Source organism: Crocodylus siamensis, chromosome 2 (assembly GCF_052110815.1).
Source record: "Crocodylus siamensis isolate JL-2025a chromosome 2, ASM5211081v1, whole genome shotgun sequence".
In the NCBI taxonomy this organism is placed as follows: Eukaryota; Metazoa; Chordata; order Crocodylia; family Crocodylidae; genus Crocodylus; species Crocodylus siamensis.
In genome coordinates this window covers 172,371,059-172,385,806 of record NC_143396.1, presented here as the reverse complement: position 1 = coordinate 172,385,806, position 14,748 = coordinate 172,371,059, and the positions used below count along the sequence as shown (strand labels likewise).

At 43.9% G+C, this 14,748-nt stretch overlaps 1 protein-coding gene across 1 annotated transcript in view; it reads left to right on the top strand.

Annotated features, from left to right (window-relative positions):
- The first annotated feature begins 10,827 nt into the window (after window positions 1-10,827).
- LOC149871327 (NACHT, LRR and PYD domains-containing protein 3-like) overlaps window positions 10,828-14,748 on the top strand; it is a 37,821-nt gene continuing 33,900 nt past the window's right edge. Inside the window, exons 1-3 of the mRNA XM_090032315.1 lie at window positions 10,828-11,110; window positions 11,456-11,473; window positions 12,726-12,749. Coding sequence (XP_089888441.1) covers window positions 10,828-11,110; window positions 11,456-11,473; window positions 12,726-12,749 — 325 coding nt within the window. The remainder of the gene's footprint in view (window positions 11,111-11,455; window positions 11,474-12,725; window positions 12,750-14,748) is intronic.

Here is a 14,748-nt window from a genome sequence, read left to right as displayed (position 1 = left end):
TAAGCTGCATCTTTCTTTCCCATTTCCAGTAATTCCTGTTTCTTTACCAGCCTCAAACATCTGGCAAACATCACTAAATTGGGCCCCAAACAGTTCACCCATAATCCCTCTGTTGGCCCCCCTCTCAGCCTGTTGCATATGATTAGTGTGGCCCCACACTCCATGAGGTTAAGCCAGAACAGGCTGCCCACACCACATGCAGACAATTTTGTGGCGGATCCAAGGACTCATGACAAAGAACACTGGGTTCTAATCATGAGTGGGGGCTAATTAGCATGCAGGTCCTTTGTGGGGGGAGGTATCTGGAGGATACACAAATACCAAACTGCGGGATCATCAAGGTTTAAAATACTAGGCCTGTGCAAAGTGGCTTGAATTCACTTCGGATTTGGAGTTGACTAATTCGGGGGACAGCGATTCAATTCGGTGATTCAAATCACTATTCCGAATCGATTTGGCTGAATCTGATTTGGAGATTCAGCTGCTGCTGAATCAGCCAAACCTTTGAATCACACAGGCCCCATCCACCGCCCGCTCTCTCAGCCCTGCCCGGCCCCAGCTCCTGGCTCTTTGGGGAAAAAAAGCCTGCACTCACTGGCTGCTGCCCCTGCACTGTGTGGGGGGCTCTGCCACAAGCCCCCTGACTCCTACCTGCTCTCCTAGCCTCCCTATGGCTGCCCCATGGCAGCCCCAGCTCCCGGCCCTTTAAAAAAAAACAAAGCGCCCCCTCACCAGCTGCACCATGAGCCCCCAGAAGCCCCGTGGCTGCTGCAGCAGCCAGTGAGTCTGGGGGGTGGGGGGTTAAAGGGCTGGGAGCTGGGCTGGGCAGGGCAGCCATGGGGGGACTTGAGAGAGCGGGGGGGTCAGGGGGTGCATAGAAGAGCCCCCCACACAGTGTAGGGCAGCAGAGGACAATGGGAATCACCCTCCCCTTCCCCCCTGCCTGGCAGTAGCTGGTGAGTGGGGACTTTTTTAAAACAACCGGGAGTTGGACCAGGTGGGCCAGCCATGGGGGGGGCAGGGCCTGGCAGGGGTCCCCCCCATTGTCCCCTCCCCCCTCCTCCAGCCTCCTCTCCCCTGCCCCATACTTACCAGCATGGAGTCTGGGTCCAGCTCCCTGCTGCAGCCAACGGGGACTGCCTGAATTGCTGAAGCTCTGAATCTTTTCCAAATCGATTCAGAGAGCTTCGAATCAATTCAGACCTTTTAAGTGGTCCCCTGATTCAGTTCGGATTCAGAGATTCACCACTGAATCAGGCTAAATCTCCTCTGAATTGAATCAGCACCCAAAGCTTCACACAGCCCTATAAAATACCATTTACTCTGCTGAGGCCCAGCCCAATGAACTATATGGTAAATGATGAATCTTTTGGCTTTGGATTAATATCGTGCATAGTTTGTCCTTCTTGGTCTCTTGTGGACTCAGATCAAGTGTCATCACTGCACAGCTCTGTTTCCCAGACCAAGATCATCTTGAATGGCATTGTGTAGTAGAGAGTAGAGACCTGTCCAATTCACTGAAGAAAGGACACCTTACAAGAGTTTACTATAGCTTCCCAATGAGAGGATCCTGGATATATGCGTATTTTATGGAAATAAGGGATTTCTCCTCAGCTTGCTCCTTTAGCCTTTGGGCTAAGGGCAAGCAAGACACGAGGGCATCCAAACTCCAAGACCTCCAGGCTTGGGGCCTGTGTGTTGGATGCCTGCCGTGGATTTGGGAGCATCTGAAGCCCCAGACTGAAGAGTCTTGGAAGGAGGATACTTGTCAGCGGTAATGCCACATAGACTTGAATGATTGAGTTCTGCTCAGCTGATAGAATTTGGAACTGATCTGGCTAATTTGGCTTGAGATATGAAATTTATATATATATATAATTGGTATATATATTTAAATATGTAATAGGTGCCAAAATGCTGCTCAAAAGTATGTTTATGAAGTGCCTCTGCTGAAACTTGCAGAAATTTTGAAAAGGTAACATATCAATTCTGAATGAATTCAGTCTATGGCTACTATATGGAAATTACTACAGATACATTTATTTCTAAATCAGTGTTTTCAAATTTGTTCCTCACTTTCATTTGCTTGAGGAGATATGTGTCTATCAGTAAAGAGGTGGGAAGAAGTTGTAGGAGAAAGAAGCTAGAGGGAGGCAGAGGGCAAGTGGGGCTATCTGACACACCCCCCCCCCACACACACACACGCATTTATTTTCCCTGCTATAGTAGTGGGAGGTGGACAACTTCAAGGCAAACCTCCAATAATAAGATTCTATACCTGGAAAATTATAACAAATTTATAAATTTTCCATACATGAAATCTAATTACTGGGGGGCCATCTTATATTCAAAGCTGTCTGGTATTTGAGTAAACATGGTACATTGGGAAAAGGAAAAATGTGTTCATTTCCTGTGAGGGTCTTGGTAATGTACTGGGGAATCTCAGCAAGGCACATTGTGTGGAAATGAAAAGTCATTTCCATTGCTGGTGTTCTGGTTCTTTCTTATTTAGCAAATGGAATCTAATGTTTCTGTACAATCCCCACCCCTTTTTTAACTGAAAATATCTCCTATTGCCTAAAACTATGTTCAAAGTCTGTGGATACCAGCACTCTTCTGAACTGAAAGATGAGTGACAATATTTTCCTCATGCTTGAGTATCCAAATGTATGCTTTGCAAAGTTTTTGTCCTAGTCTGCTGAATACACTTGGCAGACAATCATCCATCAATAGTGATAACAATGAGTCCAACACTGGCAATGGCCTTTAGGGACAATCTCTCCCCTGCAGCTTAAATGCTTTACATAGAGTGCCATGCATACTGAACTCTCCTTGCAGCACTGAAGAGGGATGGTTTGGCTGGTGCTATGATCGCATTTTCTTCCTCTCAGAATGACTGAACAGCTTTCAGAAGCTAGGAAAATTCTCCCAGACTACAAAGGAAGGAGGTTTACTTTGTTAAAGTAATCACTGCCCATTTCCTGCCTCTCTTCCATACCTACCCTCCTGAGTTTGCATTCTACTCATTACTCCACTTCCTTCCTGTTTTTTGAAAACAAAGTACTAATTCTTGCTCTATCTACCAGTAATAAGAAATGATAGGGAAGTGAAAATTAAAGTTTACAAAAAAGCCATCCTCATAAATATCCAGGGTGGGCAAAAAAAACATAATAGCAATCTGGAGGAACAGATTTTGTAGAGATCAGCAGGTTTTTTTATTAAGTGTTTGCACGTTCTGGTATTTTATTTTATTATATAATATTATATTTGTTATTTTTATGATATCTTTATACATTTAGGCCAAATGTATTTATGCCAAATTGATGAATCTGGTCACTTTACTATCAGTGGTTTTGATCTGATATGCTATACCCTTCGTGCAAAATACAGGAGAGCCACCTACATCTGTAACAACATTTATGAACCAATCCATAGCTTATCACTGTTTAACTGTGATGTCATAAAGGTTCAAAGCTTCAGTATCACAAATGTCTATAAATCATCAAGTGAATCCTGGAGGAACTGCCCTCTTCCATCTCTCCCTCACCTAGTCATATATATTGGTGACCTTAGTAGCCGCAACACAGACTAAGTAATTCACATTTAAATTAAGATGGTGACCTGTTACAAAATTGGGCATCCAGTAATGACCTTGCCCTGATCACAGAATCATAGAATAAGAGAAAATTAGGGCTGGAAGGGACCTCAGGAGGTCATCTAATCCAACCCCCTGCTCAGAGCAGGACCATCCCCAACAAGATCATCCCAGACAAAGCTTTGTCTAGTCGGGTCTTAAAAACCTCCAAGGATGGAGAGTCCACAACTCTAAACAGTGTGGTACCTGCTATTCAGCAAGATGGGACCAAGATTACTTCTCTGACATGCTGGGCTACACCAGTCAACAGCCACCCACAACTGGTATCTTGCATTGTTATGGATGACTTTCCACACAGCCAACACCCTCTGTCACTCATCCACATTGGTCTACAACTCCCAGTTATTAAATGTATAAGAAAACCCAGATGGAACTTCAGGAAAGCCAATTGGTCCCTATTCATAGAGACTGTTATATGGTCCATTGTTACCATCCTACGGCAAAATATCCCAGTTGATGAAGCCTATAAGTGTTTCTCTGATGCCCTCTATAAAACAGCACAATTCTCTGTTCCCAGATAATTTTTCCCCCATACACTCCTTGCTTGGATGAACAGTGTGCTGCTCTAGTAGATGAGTATGAAAAATCTGGCAATCCAGATATCACAGATCACCTGCTTGAATCACTTGATGCTGCACGTTCTAACCACTGGGAGAACTCAACTTCATGACTTTATTTCTATCATTCCAGTCAATGTGAAGAATAGCATTATTTCCATCAAAATGTTCTGAACCAGGATCCTCCACAAACCTTTTTACCAACAGAATGGGATTCTGGCTATGCAAATTAAAATCATATAATTGGCTATGACACCATGTACCCAGTTTCTGAAACATCTCAGTCCTTGGGCTCGTAATTGGCCTCTACCGTTCTTCAACCATAATATTCATGAAGAACAAATTCCATCAGCATGGTGCCAAGCAAAAATCATTGGCCTACCCAAGCCTGGCAAAGAGCCACAATCAGCTACTGACCAAGCTCCCTCCTGAGTGTCTGTCTGTTACAAGACTCTTGACAGAATATTTCTGCAATGTATTTATCCAGTAATTGATTTTGCTCTAAGCCCAGATGAAACTGGATTCCACCATGGCCAGAGATCTTGCAATCAAGTTCTAGCCTTAACCACCTTCACTGAAAATGGCATTCAGAAAAACCAGAAGATTGGTGTTGTCTTCCTTGATTTAACAGCAGCGCATGACACCACCTGGCATACCAGTCTTCTGGCGAAAATATCAGGAATGCTACCACACTGGGCCACTCATCTAGTCAAACTATTACTATGTGGTTGGCAATTTAGAGTCCACCTGGCCAACTAAACTAACTCTTGGAGACATCAAAAACAATGGCCTCCCTCAGGGATCAGTACTGGCACCTCTCCTTTTCAACCTGTACATTAATGACCTGCCTGTGACTGGCTCATAAAAATGTGTGGATGCTGATGACAGTGCCTTTGCCACCTAAACTCATGGCTTTTCAAATGTGGAGCTCACACCTGATAGAGACATGAGACTGATGTCACAGTACTGTTTAAAATGGCACCTCAAACCAAATATCTCAAAGACTGTTTCAAGGTTTTTCCATCTATATAATGCCAGCGCTAATCATGAACTCACTATCACCTTAAAGCATCAGCATCTCAAGTTTGAAACCTACCCAATTTATCTTGAAGTCAACCTTGACTGGATTTTAACTTACAAATCACATCTCCAGAAAACTGCTTTAAAAATCAAACAAGAAATAACTTACTTGCCAAACTTGCAGGCTCCACTTGGGGTGCCAAGGCCTCCATGCTACATGCACCTGCCCTGACACTGTGTTACTGAGCTGCAGAATACTGTGCCCCTGTATGAAGTCATTCATCACACAGCAAACTAGTGGACACCCAGCTGCATGCTACAATGCATTTTGTGGCAAACACGTTGCGTCCTGTTCCACTCCCATGGTTACCAGTCCGCAGTAACATCGCTCCCCATCATATCCACCGTACAAATGCTGAAGTAAACTTGCTAGCCAGACTCCATGATAATCCTACACTGCCAGTGCACTGGGGCTTATTCCACCCATCAATAGTTCATGTCCCTCAAGACATCCAATATGGTCCACTCTTTCAAACCCCTTTGACTTTTCTTTATTTACTTGATGGCTTGCTAACAATCTCCCAGCCTTTTCTTTACTTACTCAGTGGCATGAAGAATGGTCAGCACAAGCACCAATCAATCATCACATCATCTCTGACCCTGCAGGCAGTCAACCAGGATTTAACTGCCCATGCTATTATTGGGCACTTCTCAACCATTTTCAAACTGAACAGGGTCACTGTGCCTAAAATCTTTACCAGTGGGGACTTTGTAATGAAGGACAAGGCCAACAAATGCCCTTGTGGACAAGTTCAAGCCATGTCCCACGTTGTTGACTCATGTCCATTTACTATGCTACCTGGTGGCCTTCAAGTTCTTCACACTGGTGATGACATCGCCTTAAGATGGCTGAAAAAATATGCCGAAATTGCATACAGTAAATAAATATTTAGGCCAAAAGTTCAAACCTGTGTGTTATGTTTGGTTTTAACTTTCTAGGTTGCACCCTAACACTGTTTCACCCGACTGTAAGGTGTTTGGCAAGTACTTAAGCACCTCGGACAAACAGGTTATTTTTATCAGGAACCTAACCTCTGGCAGTCATATTTGAATATCTTGGCCTTAATATTTGAAGATGCTACCAAATTATACCAGGACATTTTTATAGCTCATTACACAATTTGATGACCTTTGTAAACTTATTCATCTTACTGTCGTTCACGTTCTCCTTTCCTGTGTTTAGGTCTCTCTTTTGTTTTTAAGCTTTACTGCTGCACAATTTTAAATTTCACAATGGGGAAAACAGTAACTATTTTTTTAAAGGAAAGCTGTTGAGAAACCCTCCTAACTTGAGAGAGTGAGGAAATGAACCTTCTTGACTGTCATTAGTTTATGGTGATCACTCAGTCTCTTGGAGATGAAGAAAGATTAATCATAACTTACACTGAAACACCTTTCTTCAGTGTTATCTGGTGAGTTCAGAATATACAATATTTTTTTGGTTTACAACATGCCAGATTAGGGATTCTATCATTTTAAAGAGAGTTATGTCTTCAGTTGGAAGAGAAAGGGAGTGGCATGGGGGGGAAAGACTGTACTGTTGAATTCTTCACTGTATCCTGGAGGGGAGGAGGAGTGATCCCAGGACTTAGTTCTTATGAAGTCAGTAGCTAGGCAATCTATGCTATAAAGATGAGGGAAGTTCTGCCATTTCTAGTCTCCATGTGCCTCCACAAATGTGAGAGTAATGGGAGAGGAATCAAAGCCTAGAAGTAGGCACCTAGGCTCTGTATACAGCGCATGGGGAGAAGCAGATGCTTCAGATGAACAATTAAAAAATCCCTGGATGCTAAGTAGTGAGTTTCTGAGGGGTAGACAATAGGGAAGACAAGCTGCAGGATGTCTGAGCTCCCACCACCCTCTGGAGCTTATATGTGAGTCATGTGAAGTGCCTATATCCCCTTGGATTTCAGGGCCTAGTAGTTCTTCTATGAGTTGGGCTGATGCCTTTGAAAATCCAGCGTTGCTCACCTTCTATCATGAGTGACTGATGCCACCTGAATCTGAGGGGGGGGCACCTGCAGAAGATGCCAATGGTGACAGCCCTGTCAGGGGGGGCACCAGCCCTACTGACAGCATCAGTGTCGGCTGTCAGGGGGGCACTGGCTCCATCGGGGGAGCACATGCACCCCCATGCACCCCCTACCAGTCGCCTGTGTCTTCTGTGTATAGCCTAGAGATCTGAGAGCACTAAGTTGATGGCTCTTCTGAGTCTACCTCAGCCTAAGGAGGTTTGAACCCACACCTCATACTCTGAAAGAGTGCCCTAACTATCAGGCCACAGAATAAAATAAGAGGATACTTTTAGCTGAAGATGGGACACTGGGGAGCCAACAATTCAAGACTCATGGGGTCAGAAGAAACCAAGAGAGAGCCTGAATATTTTCATATAATGGTTAGAGGCACTTACCTGGTGGGTGTGAATGGCCTGGGTTCTAGACCCTGCTCCCAGGTATATTTCTGTTTTGTATTTAGTAGTTGTCTAGTGTATAATATATAAATTCTAATATAAAAGGGGGGTTAGTCGGTCTGTCTTTCTGTCCATAACCCTTTTGATCAAGTGTGAATGTACCCCGAAAGGGCCAGCAGCAATTGGCTGGGAGAGCTCTGCCTCCTTAGGCAGGGAGACAGAGATGGAGATGGAGGCAGATGCGGACACAGACATGGATGTGGAGGCAGAGGGAGCCTTAGGGTTTAATGTTTACTTCCTTCTGGATGCCTGTCAAAACTGACAGGAGCCATGGGCAGCAGGACACAGGGGGAGCCCTCAGCATTATTGAGCAGCTCAGCCCTGCCCAGCCCTAGCCATTCCCTGCTTCCTACCCCCACCCTGCTGAGGCACCATGTGGCTCCTAGCTGTATCATTGCCAGACCAGAGAGCACAGAGCCACGCTGGTAGAAGAGGGGTGTGTGCGTGCGTGTGCATGTGTGTGTGTGAACACGTGCACACATGCAAGGGCAGAGTGTGGGGGGGTGCAGGGGAAGGGAGTGTGTGTGTGTGTGTGTGTGTGTGTGTGTGTGCATGCATGCATGCAGGGGCAGTGTGTAAGTGTATGTGTGTGCGCAGGGGCAGAGTGCCAGGCGGGTGGGGAGGTAGGGGTAGAGTGTGGAGTGTTTGTGTATAAGTATGTGGGCAAAGGCAGAGTGTGGCAGGGGTGTCTGTGTGGACAGAGGCAAAGTGTGTGGGGGGTGTGGGCAAGGGCAGTGTGTCGGGTGGGGGGGCAGGAGAAGAGTGTGGGTGTATGTGTATGTGTGGGCAAAGGCAGAGTGCGGGGGAGGTGTGGGCAGGTTCAAAGTGTATGTGTGTGTGTGTAGGCAGAGGCAGAGTGTGTGGGTGTGTGTGTTCATAGGGTGAGTCCTACATGCACGCTCCACAATACACATGCACCCACACATCCCTTGCACTGCCATACATGCAGGGCCCCACATCCCCTCACACAGCCCAGTCACCTCCCCCCATACAAAGCTCCCCACACACCCACACCCCCCACAAACCAATACCCACCCTCCACAACATACAAGAGTAAGTCTTCATTTAAGACTTCATATTGTGCAATCACCTGTATGTACACTATACAAACACATGTAAATCTGGACAAAAATATTTTTTGAAATCAAATTAATGAATGCTGTAGATGTTTCCTTTTTAGAATATAATTTGGTATTTTTCTGGTTCCGAGTTGCCCCCTCCCCACCCTTCAATTGCTTCTGATACCATCAAAATGTCTGTAAATGTCCCATCTCTAACTACAGAACTTTCAGGTCAATAAAGAGAAATATCTAACCTGTTTAAATGTCTTTAGGTTTAGGTTGTCACTGACTGGGGATTTTTTAAATGAAATATTGGATTTAGGCACCTAGCTCTGTCTAAACCCTACTTTAGACACCCAAGTTGTCCCTTGAATCTGGCCTTACTTAGCTGAGCAATGATTTCAGGAAATAATTCAACAATAAGCCATTTACAGTGAGGACATTCAAAGGAAAGTTAACTAAACTATTATTTTTTGGTGATAACCTATTTCTGCTCCTAATGGAACATCATTAGATAGAGTGGATTCTTCTCTCTGGCACATGGTGTGTAGAAGCTTCCACCACCAGGCAGACCCAATCCAATCTGAGATTAGTGGCAGTATTATTGGAAGAGGAAAACAAATGTCCATCTTTCCTCAGTTGAAAGTCAGGATGCGTTTCCCCTGAGACCACCTGTTTCCTAACTGAGATTATTGTTCTCCTGATTCCTCTGACCTCTGTATAATTGGAAAGCACTTTTGTGGCATAACAGCTCTCAGGCAAACCTTCAGTTGGTATAAATCAGCACAGCTCCATCGAAACCGAATGAGTGACACCATCTGATACCCAGAAATGGGTTGTCACTTGGTCTATAACTCTTCTTTTCAGAGATCATTTTCTTCCTATTGTTGTTTTTTCTAGGTTTTTCAGCCTGATGCTCTAAAACACGTTACATATCTTCACCCTTCCTGCCTCCACACACTCAAGCATGGCTGGATCTAGAATTTTGAAAAGCAGGGTACAGGTGGTGAGGTGCACGGCCACATGTAAAACAACACATATTTTTCTCCAGTTAAAAATGAACCAGAAGCTTTATTAATAAGTTACAGTTCTGGGGCTGTGTTATTCAGTGTAAGATCGAAGCAAAAAGATGATAACTTTATTGGAACGAGTTAAAAACAACCTGCAGGGCTATGAAATAGAACCTTCATTACCGGGAGTGAGCCAGCCAGCGGAAGAGTGGCAGAAGAAAGGACAGCCTGGTTGGTGCAACATCTAGACCCTTACAAATAAGAGAGGGTCATTAACACCTGTGGAATGAAGAGCCGAGAAGGGGTCAGATAGATTCGGACGAGCCATGAAGTCAGTTGACTCTCTCTGCACTGCCTGACCAGGAATGCTGCTGCCAGGGCCAGGCAGTTGGTTTGAAACTTTGGGTGAAGCAGGAATCAAAGAAGGTGCAAGTGCACCAGTGCAGCCTCCTGGTTCCTCCCCTGCTCTCAAACCATCATTCTGTGAAAGAAAGGGAGCAGGGGAGAATTTTAAACATAAGTCATGAGCTAGAAGATTAAGTGCATGGGGATCATTCTTGATTAGGAAAACTGTAGGCATACTCATGGATTTATCACATTTTACTTCTGGACCACTTAAATTGTTCACAAATGTAAGACAATCTTTGTAGAGATTTTCTGTGCTTTTTGTGTATGTCTAAACTTGTGTATCCCTTAGTCCTCCACTTGCTCCCACTAAAATCAACCTTAGAAAAAAGCACAGAATAGGGCCCTATTTGTGCAGAACAATTAAGTTGTGATCAGACACTTTAAGATTTCCCTAGTGGTGTATCAAGATGTTCAGATCTCTTACAACATGATTAGAATAACTGCCCATGAGTTAGGAGAGCTGAGTTCCTACTCTCACGGTTAAGCATTTTTTTTTATATACACAGTTCATGTTGTTTTCATACCACCATAATTACTAATATTAGATGTTGTATTTTGTTTCAGTCTGGTTATTGGATGCATATCAATGGGAAACCAAAGCAGTAGAATCAGTGACCTTCTCTTACGTGCCCTCGATAATATCTCTCAGGAAGATTTCAAAAGGTTTAAAGACAGTTTACTGCATTCTGACTTCAAGGGGAGAGGTAACATTTCCAGATGTCGGCTGGAAAATGCTGACAGAATAGACACTAAGAACCTGCTGATACAATTCTATGGTGGAGCCACTGCCACAGATGTAACCATAGAAGTTTTCACTCAGATCAATCTCAGGGATGCTGCTGCCAAACTCAGAGAAGAAAAAGAGAAAGGTGAGATTCTTAACATTGCTGTAACACCTGCAAGTTTTTCACAACGTGTTTTCTCCATGGCAACTGTACTAGAAGCAGAAGAAAAAATTAGGCTGATGAGGCAAATGAGAAACTGTAAATCCTAATAGAAGCTCATGGTGAATCCAGACAGAAGTGGCCACACTGGACCAGATTCGCTGACTTGCTGCACTCTCCTGTTGCTTCTCAGCTGGGACAAAAGGAGTAGAAAAGACCTGTAGCCTCAGATAGGAGGTTATCCCCATGGTGTGATATCCACCAAAGTCTCTACACTTTGTCAGCGTAGAGATGACATAGCAGTGTGGAAGGTCCATTATGGCCAAAGAGATGTGGGGAGGGGGAGAAGTACCTGTAACATAACTACAGCTAGAGGCCCAATGGCAGCTAGTGCAAGGCAGCATGGACCTCAAGACACTCCAAACCATGCCATAGTTGAGACAGGGAAGACTGCTGATCACAACAGAGAATGCTGCCCAACATATTACAACCAATGAGAAGCCCTGTGAGACCCCTTTGGGGGTGCAAGTATGAACTTTATCTCCAGGTCTATGTTTTGATTTTTTTACATGTCAAGGAGCCAGCAAACTTGCAGAGTTGCAGTTCAGGTGTCCTGGGCTGCTTTTTACCATGTCCAACCATAAAATCTAGTGCTGCCGGAGGTGGGGGGTGGGGAGAGACAACACTATTCAGTGGAGCAGGGTTAGAGTCCAGGTGTTCAATCTGTTACGTACATTTCTATTCTCTCACCTATGCTCTGTGATGACAGTGGAGATGAGAGGAGTTACACCTACTCTAGATATCCAAAGCTAGCAGTAGGGCTCTCACTAGAAGTGAGGGAATTCACCACTGACAACCCACAAGGCCAGAGCATATCAACCTCCAGAAAGGAGGAGAAGCTGTAGGTCTGCGTATATTTTTGAGGTTTGAGTAAATTATTCCATGGAAATAGTTATTAAGGGATGTTTTGCAATAGGTATAGCCAATTTATCCCACCTATTTTCGGTTGCTTATATGAGCATATATTAATTTAAAATTGCATCTAGTTGATTGGGCAATTAGCATTTATAATAGTATAATAAAATAAAAGGAGGCCTTTTGGAAGGCTTCTTCTCCCACCCCCATTGGGTTCATCTTGCCTATAAATTATCCCAGGAACAAAGTTTCCATCTGGCTGAATTCTGTGGTTCTGAGCTTTGCCAGGTGTTTCTCTGTGTTTCCTTGATGTTGGAGTTGGCTCATTATATGAAGTGCACTTAAGTCATGAATAGACACAGAGAGAGGCCACCTGTAAAGGACTTCCTTTAACCTATCCAGCAAATTGAACTTCATCAGATGACTGCAGACAGCAATACCCTCTATAAAAGCACAAAGTGACTTTTGCACATTACAAAACCCATTTTGTCTTGGAACAAAACTAAGCCCTTTCTAACGGGAGAGGGCTCCAGTGTTCAGGGCATTTACATCCAAGTAAATGCCCTGAACACTGGATCCTTAGGTATCATGGTATGTATTTCCCTCTCTACATTTAACTACAAACTTTATCCTGAATGCAAGACATTTTTCCTGTCATACCTGATTTAAACATTCCCAAGGAAAGTTTCAGTTTCAACAGGTGAGCATGGTCCACCAACAAAAAACTTGTCAAAATGTCATGGTGAGCTCTAGTTTTCAGTGATTAGTACCTCTTAAATATGAGATGTAAATGCATTCCTCATTCCCTATAGGTATCTTATACACAATATAAATACACCATACAGGTTTACACTGTTGTTCAGATGTAATTTATTTTTCAGATATGGACCTGAAACAAAAAGCAGGAGTGAAAGTCATCCCAGAAAAAGGTATGTCACTTACACTGGGGAGTTACACAAGTACAGTGGTGTCCTGAATACTTAACTGGATGCTCTCTTGGAACTATAGATCAGAAGCAAGCACAAACAGTAAAGCTAACAGAATCTGTGCAAATACCTATCAAGATAATATCATTAGTACATTTATTCAGCATAAAAAATACCACAAATATTTCTGTAATATTATTTACTACTAAACATAGTACTGAAACTTTTTAATGGCATATATCTGAATACTTAAAGTAAAAGAAGGGCTACAGAAGTACCAATCCCCAGGAAAAGCCTTTGTGCTAAATGCTGCTGCTGTTTATTGTTTTTTGGGTTGTTGGGATTTTTTTTGGGGGGGGGGGTTCTTTAAAATGCAAGACAGACCTACAAAGCAGAGAAAACTGCAAAGAGAGAAAATGCCAATGCTGTCTGTGGCACTCACTTCTTCTTGCAGCTTTATCAGTTTCACAGAAACCAGACATTGTTTACCTATATGCAGCTGTATAAGGAATTGCTGTTAGCTGCTTTTCTGGTCATAGGCACAGAAGTATTAGGAAAGGTGGAGTTTTCTTGTCCAGCAAAGGCAGGCTCTAACCACAATGAAAAGAGAAACATAGTGGGAATGTGAACTGATACATAAAGAAGGGGGCCACAGCAAGAACCTCAGGTTCACATAGCAGTGGTATGGATGTGGCTAATGAAAGGGGTAGTGATGATGTACTTTGGATCCCAGCCTCTGACTCTGTCTGTCCACTTGCCTGCAGGCTCAGGGTGACAGAAGTCCAGTAGAGCTGTGGCAGACCCCAGTGACACCTTCCAAATCCATGTCATGATATTATGTTTAAATGACCTTTGCTCTGCCCCTGAAGCATTCAAAAGCAGATTCATTTCATAAAATCAGTCAGAAAAAAAATCCAGCAATTTCAATTATTTTCCTTTTCCCATTTCTAGAAATTTTCAGTTTGTTGTTATACTGACCTGTAATTTAATTAAAGACCTTAAAGCTGTACTTCATAGTTCAATCTTAAAACAATCCAGTTTGTTGACCAATTTATAATGACAAATGGAAACTACTGCAGGCCTGGCTGCTAAAGTTACTGTGTTACCAAACAATCATGATTCACTCAGGGATCAGCTCAATACACAGTGCCTAGCTACTAGTAGCTACTACATAACAAGTTAATGAGCAAGGACTAACACCTACAAAACCATAGACTAAGGAGAGGAAAGAATCAATACAGACAATCAACTGCCCCAAGACAAAGACAGTCATGGGCTGTGTCACAAGCTTCTATGTCATGAGTTTTGTCTGTCAGTAGCTAGGGGTGCAGTGCCCCAGAATCCCCCTGCACTGATCTCTTCTACAGCTGGCAGACTTCATGGTTGCAGCAGGGTCTAGCAGCCAGGTCTGCAGTATTTCACCCCCTCTCCCCATGCCCCAAGACAGACACAGTTGCACAAGCACTCATGACACGAGTTTTGCCCATCAGCAGCTAGAGGTGCAGGGCCCCAGAACCCAGAACCCCTGAACTGATCTCCTCGACAGCTGGCAGGCTTTGTGGCCACAGCAGGGGCTAGCAGGCCTGCAGCTTTCACCTTGCTGCGCCTTAACACACAGTCATGTCATGAGTTTTGCTTGTCTGCAGCTTGAGGTGCAGTTCCCCACAAACCCCTGTACTTATCTCCTTGAAATTTGGCATACTTTGTGGACTCATCGGAGGCTACCACTCCTGGAGTTTTCACCCCACTGTAGTATAACACATACACATGGCATGAGTTTTG